Below are 16,739 nucleotides of genomic sequence, written 5' to 3'. Positions count from 1 at the left end.
GCATGTGGTGCCAATGTTACATTATGACTCACCATGGCTAAATCTTTTGTGAAAACAATCTCCTTAGGTACTGTTTCAAACAGTGTGATGCCTAAATAAAAATAATCCATTTGATACCAAACAACCCTATTTCCAGAGGGAAAGCACATTCTACACATATATAAATCATTACACCCACAAATAATCAGGAAAATCAACAAATGCTCAAAAACCTGTCAAACTAAAGATGCCAGCAATTATTTAGAGTGATAGGGAGACATCTCTATGGAAATAAAATTACTGGCAAACATTTGTCATTATCTTTCTATGACAAAGGGCGAGCTAAGAGTAAGTCAGTGATATTACACATTTCGGATTACTTAAAAGGCTTTGTTTTAATGTATTGTTTTATCTAAGATAATAAAATACAGAACAGTAAAACAAACAAACAAAATGAAACAAAGCAAAAGCATACATGAACTCTAACAACAACAACAAAAGAAAAGAAAAAAAGGAGGAAAAAGAGGTCAATTAGATTTAACATTTAACATTCCCCATGGCTAAGTGCTAAAAGAAAAGAAAAAACAACAAAATCTCCTCCCCCTTTACATACTTACATACATACATACATGAGAAAAAGCAGTCAACAGATTGTGCTAAACATTATACTAATCTTCTATTTCCTCTGTTAACCATCTGTTATTATATTTAGCAAGTCGAAAGTCCACAAATGGTTTCCAGTCTCTTATAAAGCTGTCTAGTCCTTTATGTCTAATCAAAGCAGTTAATTTTGCCATCTCTGCTAATTCTGTCAATTTCAAAATCCACTTTTCAGCAGTCACCATCTCTTTTTCTTTCCAGTATTTGGCAAGTACAATCCTCACAGCCATCACCATGTGAAGGAATAGCACCTCAAATTGTTTTTCAATTGACTTGTCCATCATATCTAAAAGAAAAGCTTCAGGTTTCATTAATACTCAGGTCTTTTTTTAAAAAAAAACAAAGGTCTTAACTAGAGAAGGAAAAAAAGAGAAAGAATTACAGAACTCTCAAGTAAGCAAAACAAATGTATGTCACATAAGAGTCCTGTCTTCATTTTATTCTAATAAGAATAGCGTACAAGCTTCAACTCAAAGATAAAGGAAGGGTTTTTCTAATATTATTTCAAGTTTGACTTTAAGAAAGAAGCTTAAAGGACTATTAAGCTGTGGAAAGATGAGTAGAATTTACTTCTACCTATTCGTGAAAAGGAGTTTTAATCAATTGGATGACACTGGCAATTAATTTTTTTATTAAAAGTTTTACAAAGAGCACAAAAACTACTAAAGAGTTAAAAATAGTACAGTGCAGAAAGAATAAAAAGAAGCTTCCAATTTCCTTGCAGTGAATGTAAGTATAATTGCAAAGTTATCTTACTATGATTATAAAAAAGCTCACTTTTCTATTATCCAGTTTTTATTCTAATCATTAAAACCACAAATCTTAAATGCATTTTGTTCTGTTTCATGCAAACTATCTATAAAGCGTTTCCAGTCAACCATAAATGTAGATATTGGGGTTTTCCTCCTCTAAGATAGCACTGGCAATTAAGGAAAGTAAACGATGTTTCACCAATGTTCCTTTCATCCAGTGGCCTAATGTTAATATACTCCAAAGGTCTGGGAGATCCTTCAAAGCAGTACTAAATATCACATTGAAGACTGTAAAGCATAGATCATAGCCTTCCCACTTATAGTTGTACTGAATCAGTAGCCTTTCCATTCAAAGAAGAGTTCTACTTAATATAACTCTGGACTCCCTAGTATTATATTCCAAATAATCCTATAATTGGAATGATAAGGAAGAGGTAGATAGAATCTGCCAGAGTGTACTGCCCTGCTCACACACACACACACACACAAACACACACACCTATGTTTTAGTGACTTTATTAATATTGCCCAGCAATTCCCTTCACCAAAAAAACCAGTAAATTCTTAATGTGATAGATGGGCTTGATGAAGTGATACCAGTTTCCCAATGTCTGGTTTTAAGTCACTTAGCAGGAGTCTTAAATCACCACGTTCAGTAATCTGGAGTTGATTTCTTTATATCTAGTCACTAGATGACCTACGAAGTCCCTTCCAACTCTGTTAAGATCCACCCGAAGAATCGCTCGATTTGTCGGGAGCAGAACCTTTTAAAAAGGGGTCTGTTTTAAGGGGCTTCCCCCCTCTACAAAACCTTGCCAGCCCCACAGAGAAATTCACTGGACCAGCAAACTTGGGAGTCGCGTTTCTGGAAGATTAAAATCTTACTTCTTACCTTCTGGGACTGTGCCCCCCCTCCCCCAGAATCCTTTTGCTGCATCTGAATAAAGGTGTTATGGAGGGGCTTTTGAACTCCTGGACCCCCATCTCCTCCTCCGTTCCCTCCTTCTCCCACCCCCACACGCCCTCCAAACTTAGAAATGTTCAAAGTTCCCATTCAGAGCTGGTGTAGCAGGTTTGACTTAGAAGCCTGTCCTAGGGGCAGAGGGGAAGGGGGGGTTTAATGTGCAGCGGGGAGTTGGGGGGGGAGGCAGAGCTACCTTGCTGCTGCTTACCACCCACCGTAATTCCCCCCCTCCCACATACGTATGTCCCCGAGCCTTTGCTTTGATATGGGCTTCTCTTGCCCCAAATCTTACATCATTCCTCCTCCCATCTCTCGCAGGGGGCCAGGAAGGAAGTGGAATTTCGCATCCAGCAACTAAGGCTGTTTAAACAAAAAAGGGGGGCTGTCCACGACTCTCCTGGCCCCCTTCCCTGCTGCTTCTCCTCCTTCCCTCCCTCCCTCCCCCAATCTTCAGAGAAGGATGAATCAGGGAGAGGGATTGGAAGGGCCACTGACCAGGAAGCGGAGGGAGGGAGGAGATTTTCAAGAAAAGATAGAAAGGAGCAACTCCCAGGCAGGAAGGAAAAATCAAGGCAGAGTTTAGCGCCCTCCAGCTTTGATCCAGAGAGCCCCCTCCCCAAATTTGAAATGTGTGGCGGAGTTCCCATGACGTGTGGGAACAAGCAGACTCAGCTGGTTCTCCTGGGATCTCCTCCCGGGGTGGGGGAGGGGTGTCAGAGAAGTTGCATCCTGGAAAACTTTGTAAAGAGAAACCAAAAGTCTCAGCTTTTGAGACAGAGAGAGGCACCATCGCGGGCACTTCCTGTGGGTGAAGGAGCACGTCAAGAGCACTGCCCCACAGAGGGTGTCGGCTCTGGCTGCCCACTTGAAAGGCGCCGGCTTCCAAGACTTTGGGGATCGCAGAGCATCTGAGGTTCTGAGGCTTTGGAGCGGAGCCCCTGGAGCTGCCCAGGTGGGGCCAGGCGAGTCCTCGCAGCCACTTAGACACTGGCTGGGAGATCGCTTGGGCAGCTCCGCGAGCATGTGGGGGATGAGCCAAGGCCAGCCAGGTCTACAAGGGGGTTGGCGGTGCTTCTTTCCAACATCGCTCAGAAAAGCTGCCCCTCCCTCCCTTCCCTCTCCTCCCCCCATCCCCAACGCAGCTTCTCTCTCCCTCTCTCTCCCTCTATGTGTGTATGCACGCACAAGCAAGCCTCCAAAGAGAAATCCTGGGCAGTGTTCCCTCTGTAAGCCTCCAATGCGGAGCTGCGAGCTGTTGACCCAGCTTTACCTGCCCTACGTCGCTTCCCTATAAAATCCCAGCACGGAGGGGGAGGGGGATGGCGTTCTTTGGAGGGCGGATCACTACCTTTCATTCCCCCCTCCTGGGCTAGGTTCCCACACCACTCGCTTAAACCACCTGCGTGGAACCTCCCATCCTCCCCCAAAGCAGCACGTGCACCACGGGAAGGCTCTCGGATCAGCACGAACCGTGGTTAGTGGGAAGGGGCTTCCCCCCCTGCCTGGTGGGGCGATACCGGTTCTGGACTTTGGATTAGGAACAAGCTGACTCGTTTCTTCCACCTTCGCATGTCGGAATCGGACCGCTGGTGACTTTGCGGAGGGAGCGAGACGACACCCAGCACTTGAAATGTGGAAAAACGTCACTCTAACAAAGGGGCCACCTCCAGCACTCCTCTGCAACCTCCCTTTCCTCTTAGCGCCCCCCTGCCGCCCCCCTTGCATCTTAGCACCCCCTGCTGCCTCCCTTGCCTCTTAGTGCCCCCTAGATCATCTCACCGCCCCCCAGAAGGCGGTACCACCCACTTTGGGAACCACTGATCTAATGGGATCTAAAGCTTGCCCTTTTTGTTGTAATTTTGCCCTATGAAATGGAATATCTCCTAAGATATGAATGACCCTGACCCTACCAGCCTGTTATATGGCACTGAACACTTGGTTCTTCCCCTGGGTACTGGGCCAGCTTGTTAGGCAAACACATTTTGATAATTATTGATGAAGATTCTCAGTCATCCAGATGAAGTTGTCTGAAGGTTGAGTTACAGCAACTGGACTTATTTTTCTTGTTAGTTTGAGACATTTCACTGCTCATCCAAGGAGCTTCATCAGTCAGTGTAAGTTAGGTAGAGAAACTTCATTGATGCTTTGCAATGCATATTAGGGAGGAAACCAGAGGTTTGTGCAGGAGGTGTTGGTACATTTCAGTGACTCTCTGGCTAACTAACTTGCTCTAGCTGATGAAGCTGCTTGGATGAGCAGTGAAACATTTGAAACTATCAAGAAAAATAAGTTCAGTTGCCATGACTCAACCCTGACATTTTGATATTGTGGTTACATGTTTTCTGAATCTCTCGAAGTACCATATGTTGGTTTTAATTTTTTTTTTTTGAATTATTGTTAGGGTGTGCGTCAACAAAACGTTCAAATTACTTAACAATGAACTACAAAAATTAAATTAAGTGTACTAGATGTGTATTCAATTAAGTTTATATTTTGCTCTTTAATTGGAAATGAATTCTGCGTTAGAGTACAGTAGCAAAGTTATTGATAAAAGATTATCTTCTAATATCTATCTCTAAATTTAGCAGTCAGCAATAAATTCCATGAGGGAAAAACATTTGATTAAATCACGAGCTGTAGACTTATACATTGTTCCTTTGTCAATTTCCTCCCCTGCAGATAAAATGTTAACTTATCATCTCATCTAATCAACTAACTCTGTCTCTTGTTAACTGTATCTTAAATCACATAATTTAAACTGAATGTTTATTAACCTCGTGTAATATTAATTATTGTTACAGAGCTGAACTTCTCAGAAAGTTGAAGATAAGTAAAAGCAAAGGCTTCCAAGCTTCCTAATTACTTGGCAGTAAGACAAGTAAATGTGCTAACATAAAAACCACTGCAATTTGTTAATACTCACAAACATTGTATTCAATTATGTCCTAGCATGATATGTAAAGGAGCACTAACAATATGTGATTGCATTCCCAAACTTACCTAACAATTTGGCACTGGGGTACTATGTAGTACAAAAAATTATCTAATTCCTTTTTAACTCACATTTATTATTTCCAACAGTCATGAATCACTCTTCTGCCACAGGCACACAATGCAATTTTTAGTGGACACCGGCAGATAGTGTTTCCTAGCAACAAGAACAGGCTCCACAGACAATTTGCAGAGTTCAATTAAAAAAGAAATCTTCGACACTGTTCACACTGTTTATGCTGTCTATTTAAATTTCAGTGGGAGTCCTCTGATTTTTACCCCATAAGACAGAAAAAAAATCATTCACAACTAAACTCCATTCATGATTTTGTGAGTCTATTGTGAGTCTAAACGGCAGAATTTAATTTAAGTCAGACTCTTCATATAATCCTGCTCACATTTTCATTTTTTTTTTTAAAAAGAGGAAGAGAAATTGATTGAAAAATACAGAAAACAAAATACTGGTGTAATCCAGAACTGGACTATCTTACCCTTTACAGCCCAAAATAACTTTACAATAGCATAAATTAATAATTCAAGTATAATAAATTCTAATATCTCTATAAAGTTCCTAATAAATAAGTAAAGTCAAAACAGACTGCAGCCTATCTTTTCTTCCAAAGTATGTTTTTCTGACTTTTTTTTTAAATTTCCTATTCAATTGTTCTGACCTAGGCTTCCTAAGAGCCTGAAGCAAACTCCTGGTCCCGACAAAAAACCCTTTTATTAATTTACTGTGAATTCTGCTCATTCACATCCAGTAAAGTCTTTCAAGGGAAGATTTACAGTCACAGACCTTATCTGCAAAACTTGGCAAGGAGTCTCAGAGAGTCACGAACCAATTAAGGGAACTAATTGTTTCCTGCAAACTGTACTCCCCTTTTGCTCCTCTTTTATTTCCTCTGGGAGGGGCCATTCATCATCCACCTATCCCAAGTCAGTCCCTGTTCTTTAGCTGTTCCCTTCGTCTGGCAACTGCGCATACGCACACTGGGAACAGGCTCCAGCTGTTCCTCTGCCTCACTGATGTCTGCCTCTAATGACAGCTGATAACTGGCACATGGCTATGGCCCTCTCTGCCTCCGACACAGAGCCCTTGTCAGAGCCTTCCCCAGACTCCAGGACTGGCCCATGTTCCTCCCCAACTTCCTCACTGTCCGAATCTGCTGCCAGCTCCGCTGGTGCGCCACAACATCAATTAAAACTGTGCAGCCACCATATTTTTTCAGTAAAGTATAATATTGTTAAGAAACCGATTTCAGCTTTCAAGTAATTTTCTTAATTGCTGCCTAGACTTCTCATATTGGAGGTGAAACATAATGTTTGATTGAGCAAAATCTCTGATTTAGGGATGTACAACATTGTTCAAGTCCAAATCTGGGGACAGAGCAGTTGGTATCTTGTGAATTATGTGTGTTTTTTATTCCAGAAGCAAACTAAAATGCAGTTGCTTTTGACAAAATGTTTTAGGTGTTTATTCTATTTTAGAAATTAAGATTGGATATTGTCTCTTTCCAGGGCTCTACTGACAACTCATATTTTTGCAGCTCAAGGACTTTTTTTGAACCCCATATTTCCTATGGCAAAAACATCCAAGAGTTGGGAGCTGTTTCTTCCAAAGCACAAAATGTTTGGGGTTTTGTTTCTGCTTACTGAGGGAACAGTAGTTTGAGTTCTGTTGTATGCATTCCTAGTCTAGAAACGTCTCCTCACAATCTTGGTAGTGTCATGAAGAGACCAATATAGTGTTCCTGGGTAAGATGATAGAAGTGGCTTGCTACTGCTTCTTCTGAAAGGTTACTACATCTTTGGCATTCCTTGGTAATATCCTCTTCAAGGCTTAATCAGACTCAAGCCGATTTCATTTCAATAATTTAGCTCTTAGCCATGGACTTATTTTTCACAGAAGAGTCTAAGTGACTCTATACTATATCAAGATGTTCAGTTTAATTGGTGATGTCCTATTAATTCATTGTCTTTCTTTTTTCTGTTTATTGGGGGATCCTTAGAAGGGGGGGGGGGAATAATCGCTCTGCAGTTTACAAAAAGCACAACAATATGAATTGACCTACCTAAGATCACTAATCTTATTTAAACAAAAAACCAAAAAAAAAATCATTAAATCTAGCCCATCCTGTATTATATATTACTCATATAATATGAGGGACAATCAAAGTAGAAGAGCCCTTAGCTGTTAGGTAAACAGAGAGAGATTTAAAGTGTAAAGAATGTAGATACATCACAACTGGGGGGAGGGGGGAATTATCTGCATTTGATTGCATTTTGATCAAAAATACAAAGAATTGAAACACTGATGAGAAAACATTTCTTTTTTTAAATAAAAAATCCCTTGCTTATTGAGCTTGCTGATTAAGTCTACATGTATCTACTACTATTTAGGCAGTTGATTGGATGATTGACAGTTATGTCCCATATATATTTGTTGCTCTAGGCCGGGTTTTCTCAACATTGATATCATGGAATAGCCCCTGAAATAATTCACAGGTCTTAGAGAACCCTTGTGTAAGTCACAAAAATGCTTAAAACTTCACAATACAATTCACTTCTAAACTACAAAATCCATATTTTACAATATTTGCAAAAATAGCAATGTTGCCATTGAGAAGATCACTCATAGCACATGAAAATTCTTACCCTTGCGTTCTAGCATTACAGAGCATGATTTTTTTTAAAAAAAAGTTTATTTCTTGTAGAACATCAGTTAAGAAAGACTGCTCTATGCAGTAATTTAATAAATTACTGCTCTTATTTATAAGCTCAGGAACATTACACTGAGAATGATTTAGGAGCAGTTTGAAATCAAATGCAAAGAATTACCAGACTGGAACCATCAGACTCTTCCTGAGATCATGTTCTGATTATTATTATTTATTTCTTAGATTTTTAGACCGCCCCTCTCCCAGAAAGGGACTCGGGGCGGTGTACAGTCAATACAAATAAAACCAGTCATAATAATAAAATACATTTAAGATACATTTGGAGGGGGAGATAGGCTGTACTAAGAAATAAATATATTCTAATCCTAAAAACATCACAATTAAAACCCCAAACCCAATTAAAATAGGATAAATCCCCGGGAGGTAAAACTAAGAAAGTGCCAGGCCAGCTGATTGAAATAGGTGAGTCTTTAACTTTTGCCGGAAGGAGCGGAGGTCGGTGGTAGTTCGAATGTCTGGGGGGAGGTCATTCCAGAGGGTTGGGCCCATCACAGAGAAGGATCTACTCCTAGGTGTCGCCCGCTGGCATTGCCTAGCAGACGGCACCAGGAGGAGCCCCTCCCTGTGTGAGCGGATAGGTCGCAGGGACGTGTGTGGTAGGATGCGATCCTGCAGATAACTAGGTCCTATGCCATGGAGCGCTTTAAAGATGGTGATCAATACCTTGAAACGCACCCGAAAGGCCACAGGTAGCCAGTGCAGTTCGCGCAGGAGAGGTGTTACGTGGGAGTAACGTGTACTTCCCATAATAACCCGCGCGGCTGCGTTCTGAACTAGCTGCAGTCTCCGGATGCGTCCCAAGGGAAGCCCCATGTAGAGGGCATTGCAGTAGTCCAGGCGAGACGTCACCAGCGCATGAGTGACCGTGCGCAGGGCACTCCGGTCCAGTAGGGGGCGCAATTGGCGCACCAGGCGAACCTGGTGGAACGCCCCCCTTGCCACGGCTGCCACATGGTCCTCCATTGACAGCCGGGCATCGAGGAGGACGCCCAAATTGCGCGCCCGCTCCACGGGGGACAGTTGTTCGCCCCCTATGGCCAGCGATGGAGTCAGCTGGCTGAACCGAGGTGCCGGTACCCACAGCCACTCGGTCTTGGAGGGGTTGAGTTTGAGTCTGTTGTCCCCCATCCAGACCCCGACGGCTTCCAAACACCGGGACATCACTTCGACAGCCTCGTTGGGGTGGTTTGGGGTTGAAATGTACAGCTGAGTATCATCAGCGTAGAGATGGTACTCAACCCCAAAACCACGGATGATCTCACCCAGCGGCTTCACATATGCGTTGAACAGGAGAGGCGAGAGGACCGACCCCTGTGGCACCCCACAAGTGAGTGGCCTCAGGGACGACCTCTGCCCCCCTGTCAACACACATTGCTTCCGGTCGGAGAGGTAGGAGCCGAACCACCGCAAAACGGTGCCTCCGACTCCCATCCCCTCCAATCGGCGCAATAGGATACCATGGTTGATGGTATCAAAAGCCGCCGAGAGGTCTAATAGGACCAGGATAGAGGAACAACCCCTATCTCTGGCCCTCCAGAGATCATCAACCAACGCGACCAAGGCTGTCTCAGTGCTGTGCCCGGGTCGGAAGCCGGACTGGCGTGGGTCTAGATAGTCGGATTCGTCTAGGTGTCGTGGAAATTGCTGCGCCACCACATTCTCAACAACCTTCGCCAAGAAGGGGAGGTTGGAGACTGGACGATAATTAGCTAGCTCCATTGGGTCGAGCGAAGGTCTCTTGAGCAAGGGTCTCACCACCGCCTCTTTCAAAGCGGTTGGTAAGTATCCCTCACCCAATGAGGCGTTCACCAGGCCCAGGAGCCAGCCTCGTGTCACCTCCCAGGCTGCCAGTACCAGCCAGGAGGGGCACGGGTCCGTTAAACATGTGGTGGGTCGCAGCCGTCCACGCAACCTGTCCAAATCCTCAGGGGCAACAGAGTCAAACTCCTCCCAGAATGGTCTCTCAAGACTCGCTGTTGGCGGCTCGTCTGGTCCACTGACGGAGGTCCACCCGCTCCGGATCTGATCGATTTTGTCCTGAAGATATTCCCCAAACTCCTCTGCTCTACCCTGTAAGGGTGTCTCCCGTGCCCCCTGCGATAAAAGGGAGCGGGTCACCCTAAACAGGGCGGCAGGGCGGTTATCCGCGGACGCAATAAGAGCAGCACAATGTCTACGTTTGGCCGCTCTTATTGCCACAAGGTAAGTCCGCAAATAGGCTCTTACCTGTGTTCGGTCAGATTCAGAGCGTGAGGACCTCCACCTGCTCTCTAGACGTCTCCTGTGGCGCTTCATCACCCTAAGCTCCTCAGTAAACCAAGGAGCCCGGGTGGGTCGATGCCGCAGGAGAGGTCGCAAAGGCGCAACCCGGTCCAAGGCCCCAGTCGTCGCCCTATTCCAGGCAGTCACTAGGTCCTCGGAGCGGGAGCAGGACAAGGCTACAGGTATTGGCCCAAGCTCCGTCTGGAATCTATCAGATTCCATCAGGTATCTGATAGATTCTGATGTACAACCCCAGCAAATATGAAAATTTGAAACTATCTGTTCTCCCCTTTCAACTAACTGTACCTTTTTGGGATGTATTTGGGGAGGCTTTGCAGCAATATTGAGTGACCTGCTAGGCCCCTTGTACCATATTTCATTTATATTTGTATTGATTGTACTAAGATTGTGAAAGAGATAAATATATGCCAATCACGTTCTTCCGAAGATTCAACTATATCATTCTGCTATACACAGGATGAGTAATTACTCCATTATCATATTTGGAGGATATTACAAATAGTAACATCAAACCTCCAGATGAAACAAAAACAGCATCTACAAAAGACTCAAAGAAAGTGAATGATTTTAACTGCCTCCTTGATGGAAGTGTAGCAAAGAAAAATTACCTGCTGGAAAATATTACTAAAGAGGCCATAACACTGTTTCAATTATTCTCCAGATACCTAATTGCTCCAGAGGGAAGGATTTGCATTTGTCCAATAAATCCAAACAAATCTGAATAGATTGTTACTTTATTGATAATAACCAATGTACTAAAATTTTCAGGATCCAATCTGGATCAGTCATCCAGACCAGAGATCTTGTCTTCTGAGCTTTCAGACTCAAGCTGGAGCCCATCTAACATCGTTTTTATACCTAAAAGAATTATTCAAAGGCCATTAAATAAAACAAGAAAAACTGACCCAATTTGGTACTGTTTTCTTGCTAAAGTAAGCATGGATAGCATGTATTAGAACTCATAAACCCATGAACCTTACCTTCGGAGACTGTCTTTCTTCTCATCTCTTGTCAGGCAGCTATCAAGGTGGTTATTTATATGTAGTTCTTGAACAGGAACCCCACAGACAGGACACTCCACTGAAATATTTAAACAAGGCCATATCAGATTATAAATTAAATTACAAAAACTTTCATTGGGGGAAAGGGGGATATTTGCTGTTATACAGTGTGCAGGCATCTAGATCAATGGTGGGATTCAATTATTTTACTACCGGTTCTGTGGGAGTGGCTTGGAGGGCGCATTGTGGCTTGGTGGGCGTGGCTTGGTGGGTATGGCAGGGGAAGGATACTGTAAAATCTCCATTCCCACCCCACTCCAGGGGAAAGATACTGCAAAATCCCCATTTCCTCCTGATCAGTTGGAACTCAGGAGGCAGAGAATAAATGGGGGCGAGGCCAGTCAGAGGTGGCATTTAGCGGTTCTCCGAACTATTAAAAATTTCCGCTACCGGTTCTCCAGAACTGGTCAGAACCTACTGAATACCACTTCTGATCTAGATGAATTCTTCTCAAGCCAGTGCCCTCCAGAAGTGGTGACAGAAGTTATAGTCAAATCTATCCAGAAGACACTAGGTTTGTATTTATATAATTTCTAAGTTCATCATTAAATGCTAATGAAGCCAGCATCTTCAAAAAAAGGCATGACCCAATTTTTATAATGAAGCTAGTATGAACAGTTTCCCTTGCTAGGTATTACTAAAAAGAACAATACAAATAGATTTCTGCCAGCCTGAACAAAGTGAAATCATTTTCTTGATTATCAGTAAAAAAAAAAAAAAAAACCTAAGACTGAAATTGCTTATATTGCAGCTGACACAATTACTACCCCATTCATTTTTTTTATTATGAAGCAGTAGAAAGTGAAATGAAGATTTTTTTTCATGTATAGTTTTATTCCGTTTCACATACTTACTCATAAGTCAGCAAAATTTCAATGTCTACACCATCTAAGCAATAATATTGGTAGAGCAAACATGATTTGGTATTCCAAATCAAGTTAGCAAAGATGCTTATGTAAGATAAAAGCAAGTATATTAAAGTTATCATTGCATTTTATGTCTTTGACTCACCTTGCAATGCAGAGGTAGGAAAAATTAAGTGTGTTACCTTTCCATACATAAGTAACCATTAAATTAAAATTTCAATCTTTTAAGATGAATAAAAGTAGAGTATCATGAATGTAAAAATTCCACCATAAATAATTTAAAACATGGTCTCATAATTTCCTATTGCTTTGGAACAAGAAAGCCAGCCGAGTAAATATTTCACTCAACTAGATGTTTATCAATTTTCACTGAGATTTTTAATACAAAACTACAGTACTGTATTGTTTTTTTACAATGATAGTAGCATTTCTTTTACAATGATAGTATAGATGAAATACGTAAATAAAAGCTCACAATTGGGTCTTAAAGGTGATGATCATCCCTAATTCCTAGAATATTGAAATCAGAATTATAAAGTAATTTAGTCATCATGGCTAGTAGTTGAGATGGATGGATTTATACAACTCTTTAAAAAATCCAGCTAAATTAATAGCTATGTGTGTACATTCAGGTGGTAATTTATGCAACCTGTTTCTGCTCATGCAGTCAGAAAAAACCTCTTCTTCCTGCCTTACAATAATTACACTTTGCACTATGAACAAATACAAATTGAAATGTACCAATGACAAACAGCAGCATATGTAACAAGCCATCCTTATGTCAAATAACAACATACGCACAGAGCCCATCAAACAATTATGTAAGTTGCATCAATCATATCACAACATCTGACTCAAAGCACCGTGTTTCCCTGAAAATAAGACAGGGTCTTATTTTCTTTTGACCCCCTGAAAAAGTGCATTGACTTATTTTCAGGGAGATCTTATTATTTCGGGGAGGTGCAGGAGGCAATGAGCATTATCACCTCATGGCTGCTGCTGTGTTGCAATATTTTCAGGGAGGGTTTGTTTTTGGGAGAGGGCTTATTTTAGCGCATGGGCTCAAAAGCCCGATTGGGCTTATTATCTGGGAAGGTCTCATTTTCAGGGAAACAGGGTAGGCTATCATTCGCCCACTCTCTGAGACACCCATGATGTCAAATCAAGATAATGAAAACTTCCTTTTTTATATACAGTGGGGCAAAAAAGTATTTAGTCAGCCACCAATTGTGCAAGTTCTCCCACTTAAAAAGATGAGAGAGGCCTGTAATTGGCATCATAGGTAGACCTCAACTATGAGAGACAAAATGTAAAAAAAAACCCCAAACAATCACATTGGCTGATTTGGAAAGAATTTATTTGCAAATTATGGTGGAAAATAAGTATTTGGTCAATATCAAAAATTCATCTTAATACTTTGTTATATATCCTTTGTTGGCAATGACAGAGGTCAAACATTTCCTGTAAGTCTTCACAAGGTTGGCACACACTGTTGCTGGTATGTTGGCCCATTCCTCCATGCAGATCTCCTCTAGAGCAGTGATGTTTTGGGGCTGTCGCTGGGCAACACAGACTTTCAACTCCCTCCAAAGATTTCTTATGGGGTTGAGATCTGGAGACTGGCTAGGCCACTCCAGGATCTTGAAATGCTTCTTACGAAGCCACTCCTTCGTTGCCCGGGTGGTATGTTTGGGATCATTGTAATGTTGAAAGACTCAGTCACGTTTCATCTTCAATGCCCTTGCTGGTGGAAGGAGGTTTGCACTCAAAATCTCACGATACATGGCCCCATTCCTTCTGTCCTGTACACGGATCAGTCGTCCTGGTCCCTTTGCAGAGAAACAGCCCCAAAGTATGATGTTGCCACCCCCGTGCTTCACAGTAGGCATGGTGTTCTTTGGATGCAACTCAGCATTCTCTCTCCTCCAAACACGACGAGTTGTGTTTCTACTAAAAAGTTCTATTTTGGTTTCATCTGACCATATGACAGTCTCCCAATCCTCTTCTGGATCATCCAAATGCTCTATAGCAAACTTCAGACAGACCTGGACATGTACTGGCTTAAACAAGGGGACACGTCTGGCACTGCATGATCTGAGTCCCTGGCGGTGTAATGTGTTACTGATGATAGCCTTTGTTACGTTGGTCCCAGCTCTCTGCAGGTCATTCACTAGGTCCCCCCGTGTGGTCCTGGGATTTTTGCTCACAGTTCTTATGATCATTTTGACCCCATGGGGTGAGATCTTGCGTGGAGCCCCAGATCGAAGGAGATTATCAGTGGTCTTGTATGTCTTCCATTTTCTAATTATTGCTCCCACAGTTGATTTGCTTACACCAAGCTGCTTGCCTATTGCAGATTCAGTCTTCCCAGCCTGGTGCAGGTCTACAATTTTGTTTCTGGTGTCCTTTGACAGCTCTTTAGTCTTCACCATAGTGGAGTTTGGAGTGTGACTGTTTGAGGTTGTGGACAGGTGTCTTTTATACTGATAACAAGTTCAAACAGGTGCCATTGATACAGGTAATGAGTGCAGACAGAGGAGCCTCTTAAAGAAGAAGGTACAGGTCTGTGAGAGCCAGAAATCTTGCTTTTTTGTAGGTGACCAAATATCTATTTTCCACCATAATTTGCAAATAAATTCTTTCCAAATCAGCCAATGTGGTTGATTGGTTTTTTTTAACATTTTGTCTCTCATAGTTGAGGTCTACCTATGATGCCAATTACAGGCCTCTCTCATCTTTTTAAGTGGGAGAACTTGCACAATTGGTGGCTGACTAAATACTTTTTTGCCCCACTGTACATAGCTAACCATAGCAATAAAATCTGTGTAATAGACAAAACTTCAATTCATCTAAAGCAGTGTTTCTTGAAATGTGGTTCTAAAACCCCTAGGGATCCCCCAAAAATCAAAATTATTTGCCAGCGCTATGTTAAAAAATAATACAATATTAAAATCCCATTAAACAATCGTCAGAAGAGCTAATGGCAGTCAATGCATCGATTTTAATTTTTAAGGTTGGTAAATATTAATAAATATAAACAATACAAGCAAAAGCTCTTTGGGGGTTCTCCATTAACATTTAAAAATAAGAAAAGATCAGGGGGGGCAGGGGAAGTGTTCAAGTTAAAAGGCTTCATACTTCTTACCATGCTTCTAAAAAAAGAGAGAAGAAACCCAGAGAAGCTAAGATTATATCTGAAACATCCCAAAATGTCATCCTATGTGCACACAGATGGTGCAAGGCTCCACAAATGAACCATTGTCAGAAAAAAGGAAAAAATTAAAATGTTATTAAAGTTTTTTTAAAATATACTTTTAAATTCTTTATCAACTGGGAGGTGAAGAGCTTCCCACCAATCAACTATGTTTGATAAGTTCATTTTCATTGTCTTTTTGGGGGGAGTTGAATCAAATTATCACCTAATATATGCTTGGCTTCTTGAAAAAGTTTTTCTATAAGCTATATTCAGGGAACAGCACATAGATAGAAGAAATTCTGAAAATATTGAAACATTTCATGTTCTATTTTTTTTAATAATATGATAACATTGTTTTATTTTTTGTATGTTTTATAATGAATTAAACCTAATTTCCATAAAATCACAGTAGTAGGATGGATAGACAAAATGCTCATATGACAAATTATATTTGTCATGTTTTTTCTGGCCATTTGGGGGAAATAGCTTTATGCATTTTAGTAATGGTATTGCTGATGTAAGAGACACGGTGGCTCAGTGACTAAGACGCTGAGCTTGTCGATCAGAAAGGTTGGCAGTTCGGTGGTTCAAATCCCTAGCGCCACAAAATGGAGTGAGCTCCCGTTACTTGTCCCAGCTTCTGCCAACCTAGCAGTTCGAAAGCATGTAAAAATGCAAGTAGAAAAATAGGAACCACCTTTGGTGGGAAAGTATCAGCATTCCATGTGCCTTTGGCATTTAGTCATGCCGGCCACATGACTACAGAGACGTCTTCAGACAACGCTGGTTCTTCAGCTTTGGAACGGAGATAAGCACCGCCCCCTAGAGTCGGGAACAATTAGCACATATGTGCGAGAGCAACCTTTACCTTTTACTGCTGATGTATTGTTACTGTTTTATCTTTGGAACATTAGATTAGATTAGATTAGATTAGATTGGATTGGATTGGATTGGATTGGATTATCATGGAGAAAATCTATCTATTTAGTCATTAGAATTGACAACTTGATGGCACATCATCAATTAATCAATGTGTAATGTTTTAATTTCTTTTTCTGTGTTTTTATTACTTATCCTACAGTTTGTATTCTGAAGTCCTTTCATTTAACTGGTCAGAAGTAAAATAAATAAGCAAACATATTTCATTTATAATTGCATATTAGTGGCTGTTTACTTTATATATGGAGGTCAGAAATCTAGGGAAACATGAGTACTAATAGTCTTCTAGTTTCTTAAACCTTATAAACTT

The 16,739-nt window shown here is 41.5% G+C and overlaps 1 protein-coding gene across 2 annotated transcripts in view; it reads right to left on the bottom strand.

Moving 5' to 3' along the window:
- Positions 1–16,739, bottom strand: part of RAD18 (RAD18 E3 ubiquitin protein ligase) — a 129,424-nt gene that overhangs the window by 78,352 nt on the left and 34,333 nt on the right. For both annotated transcript variants that reach the window (XM_081935317.1, XM_081935318.1), the window contains exon 6: positions 11,348–11,447. In XM_081935317.1, the coding sequence (XP_081791443.1) occupies positions 11,348–11,447 (100 nt within the window). The remainder of the gene's footprint in view (positions 1–11,347; positions 11,448–16,739) is intronic.

This window comes from Natrix helvetica, assembly GCF_964273705.1.
Source record: "Natrix helvetica genome assembly, chromosome: 1".
Classification (NCBI taxonomy): Eukaryota; Metazoa; Chordata; class Lepidosauria; order Squamata; family Natricidae; genus Natrix; species Natrix helvetica.
The sequence above is the reverse complement of the archived record's forward strand: the minus strand, read 5'-3'. Positions and strand labels throughout refer to the sequence as shown.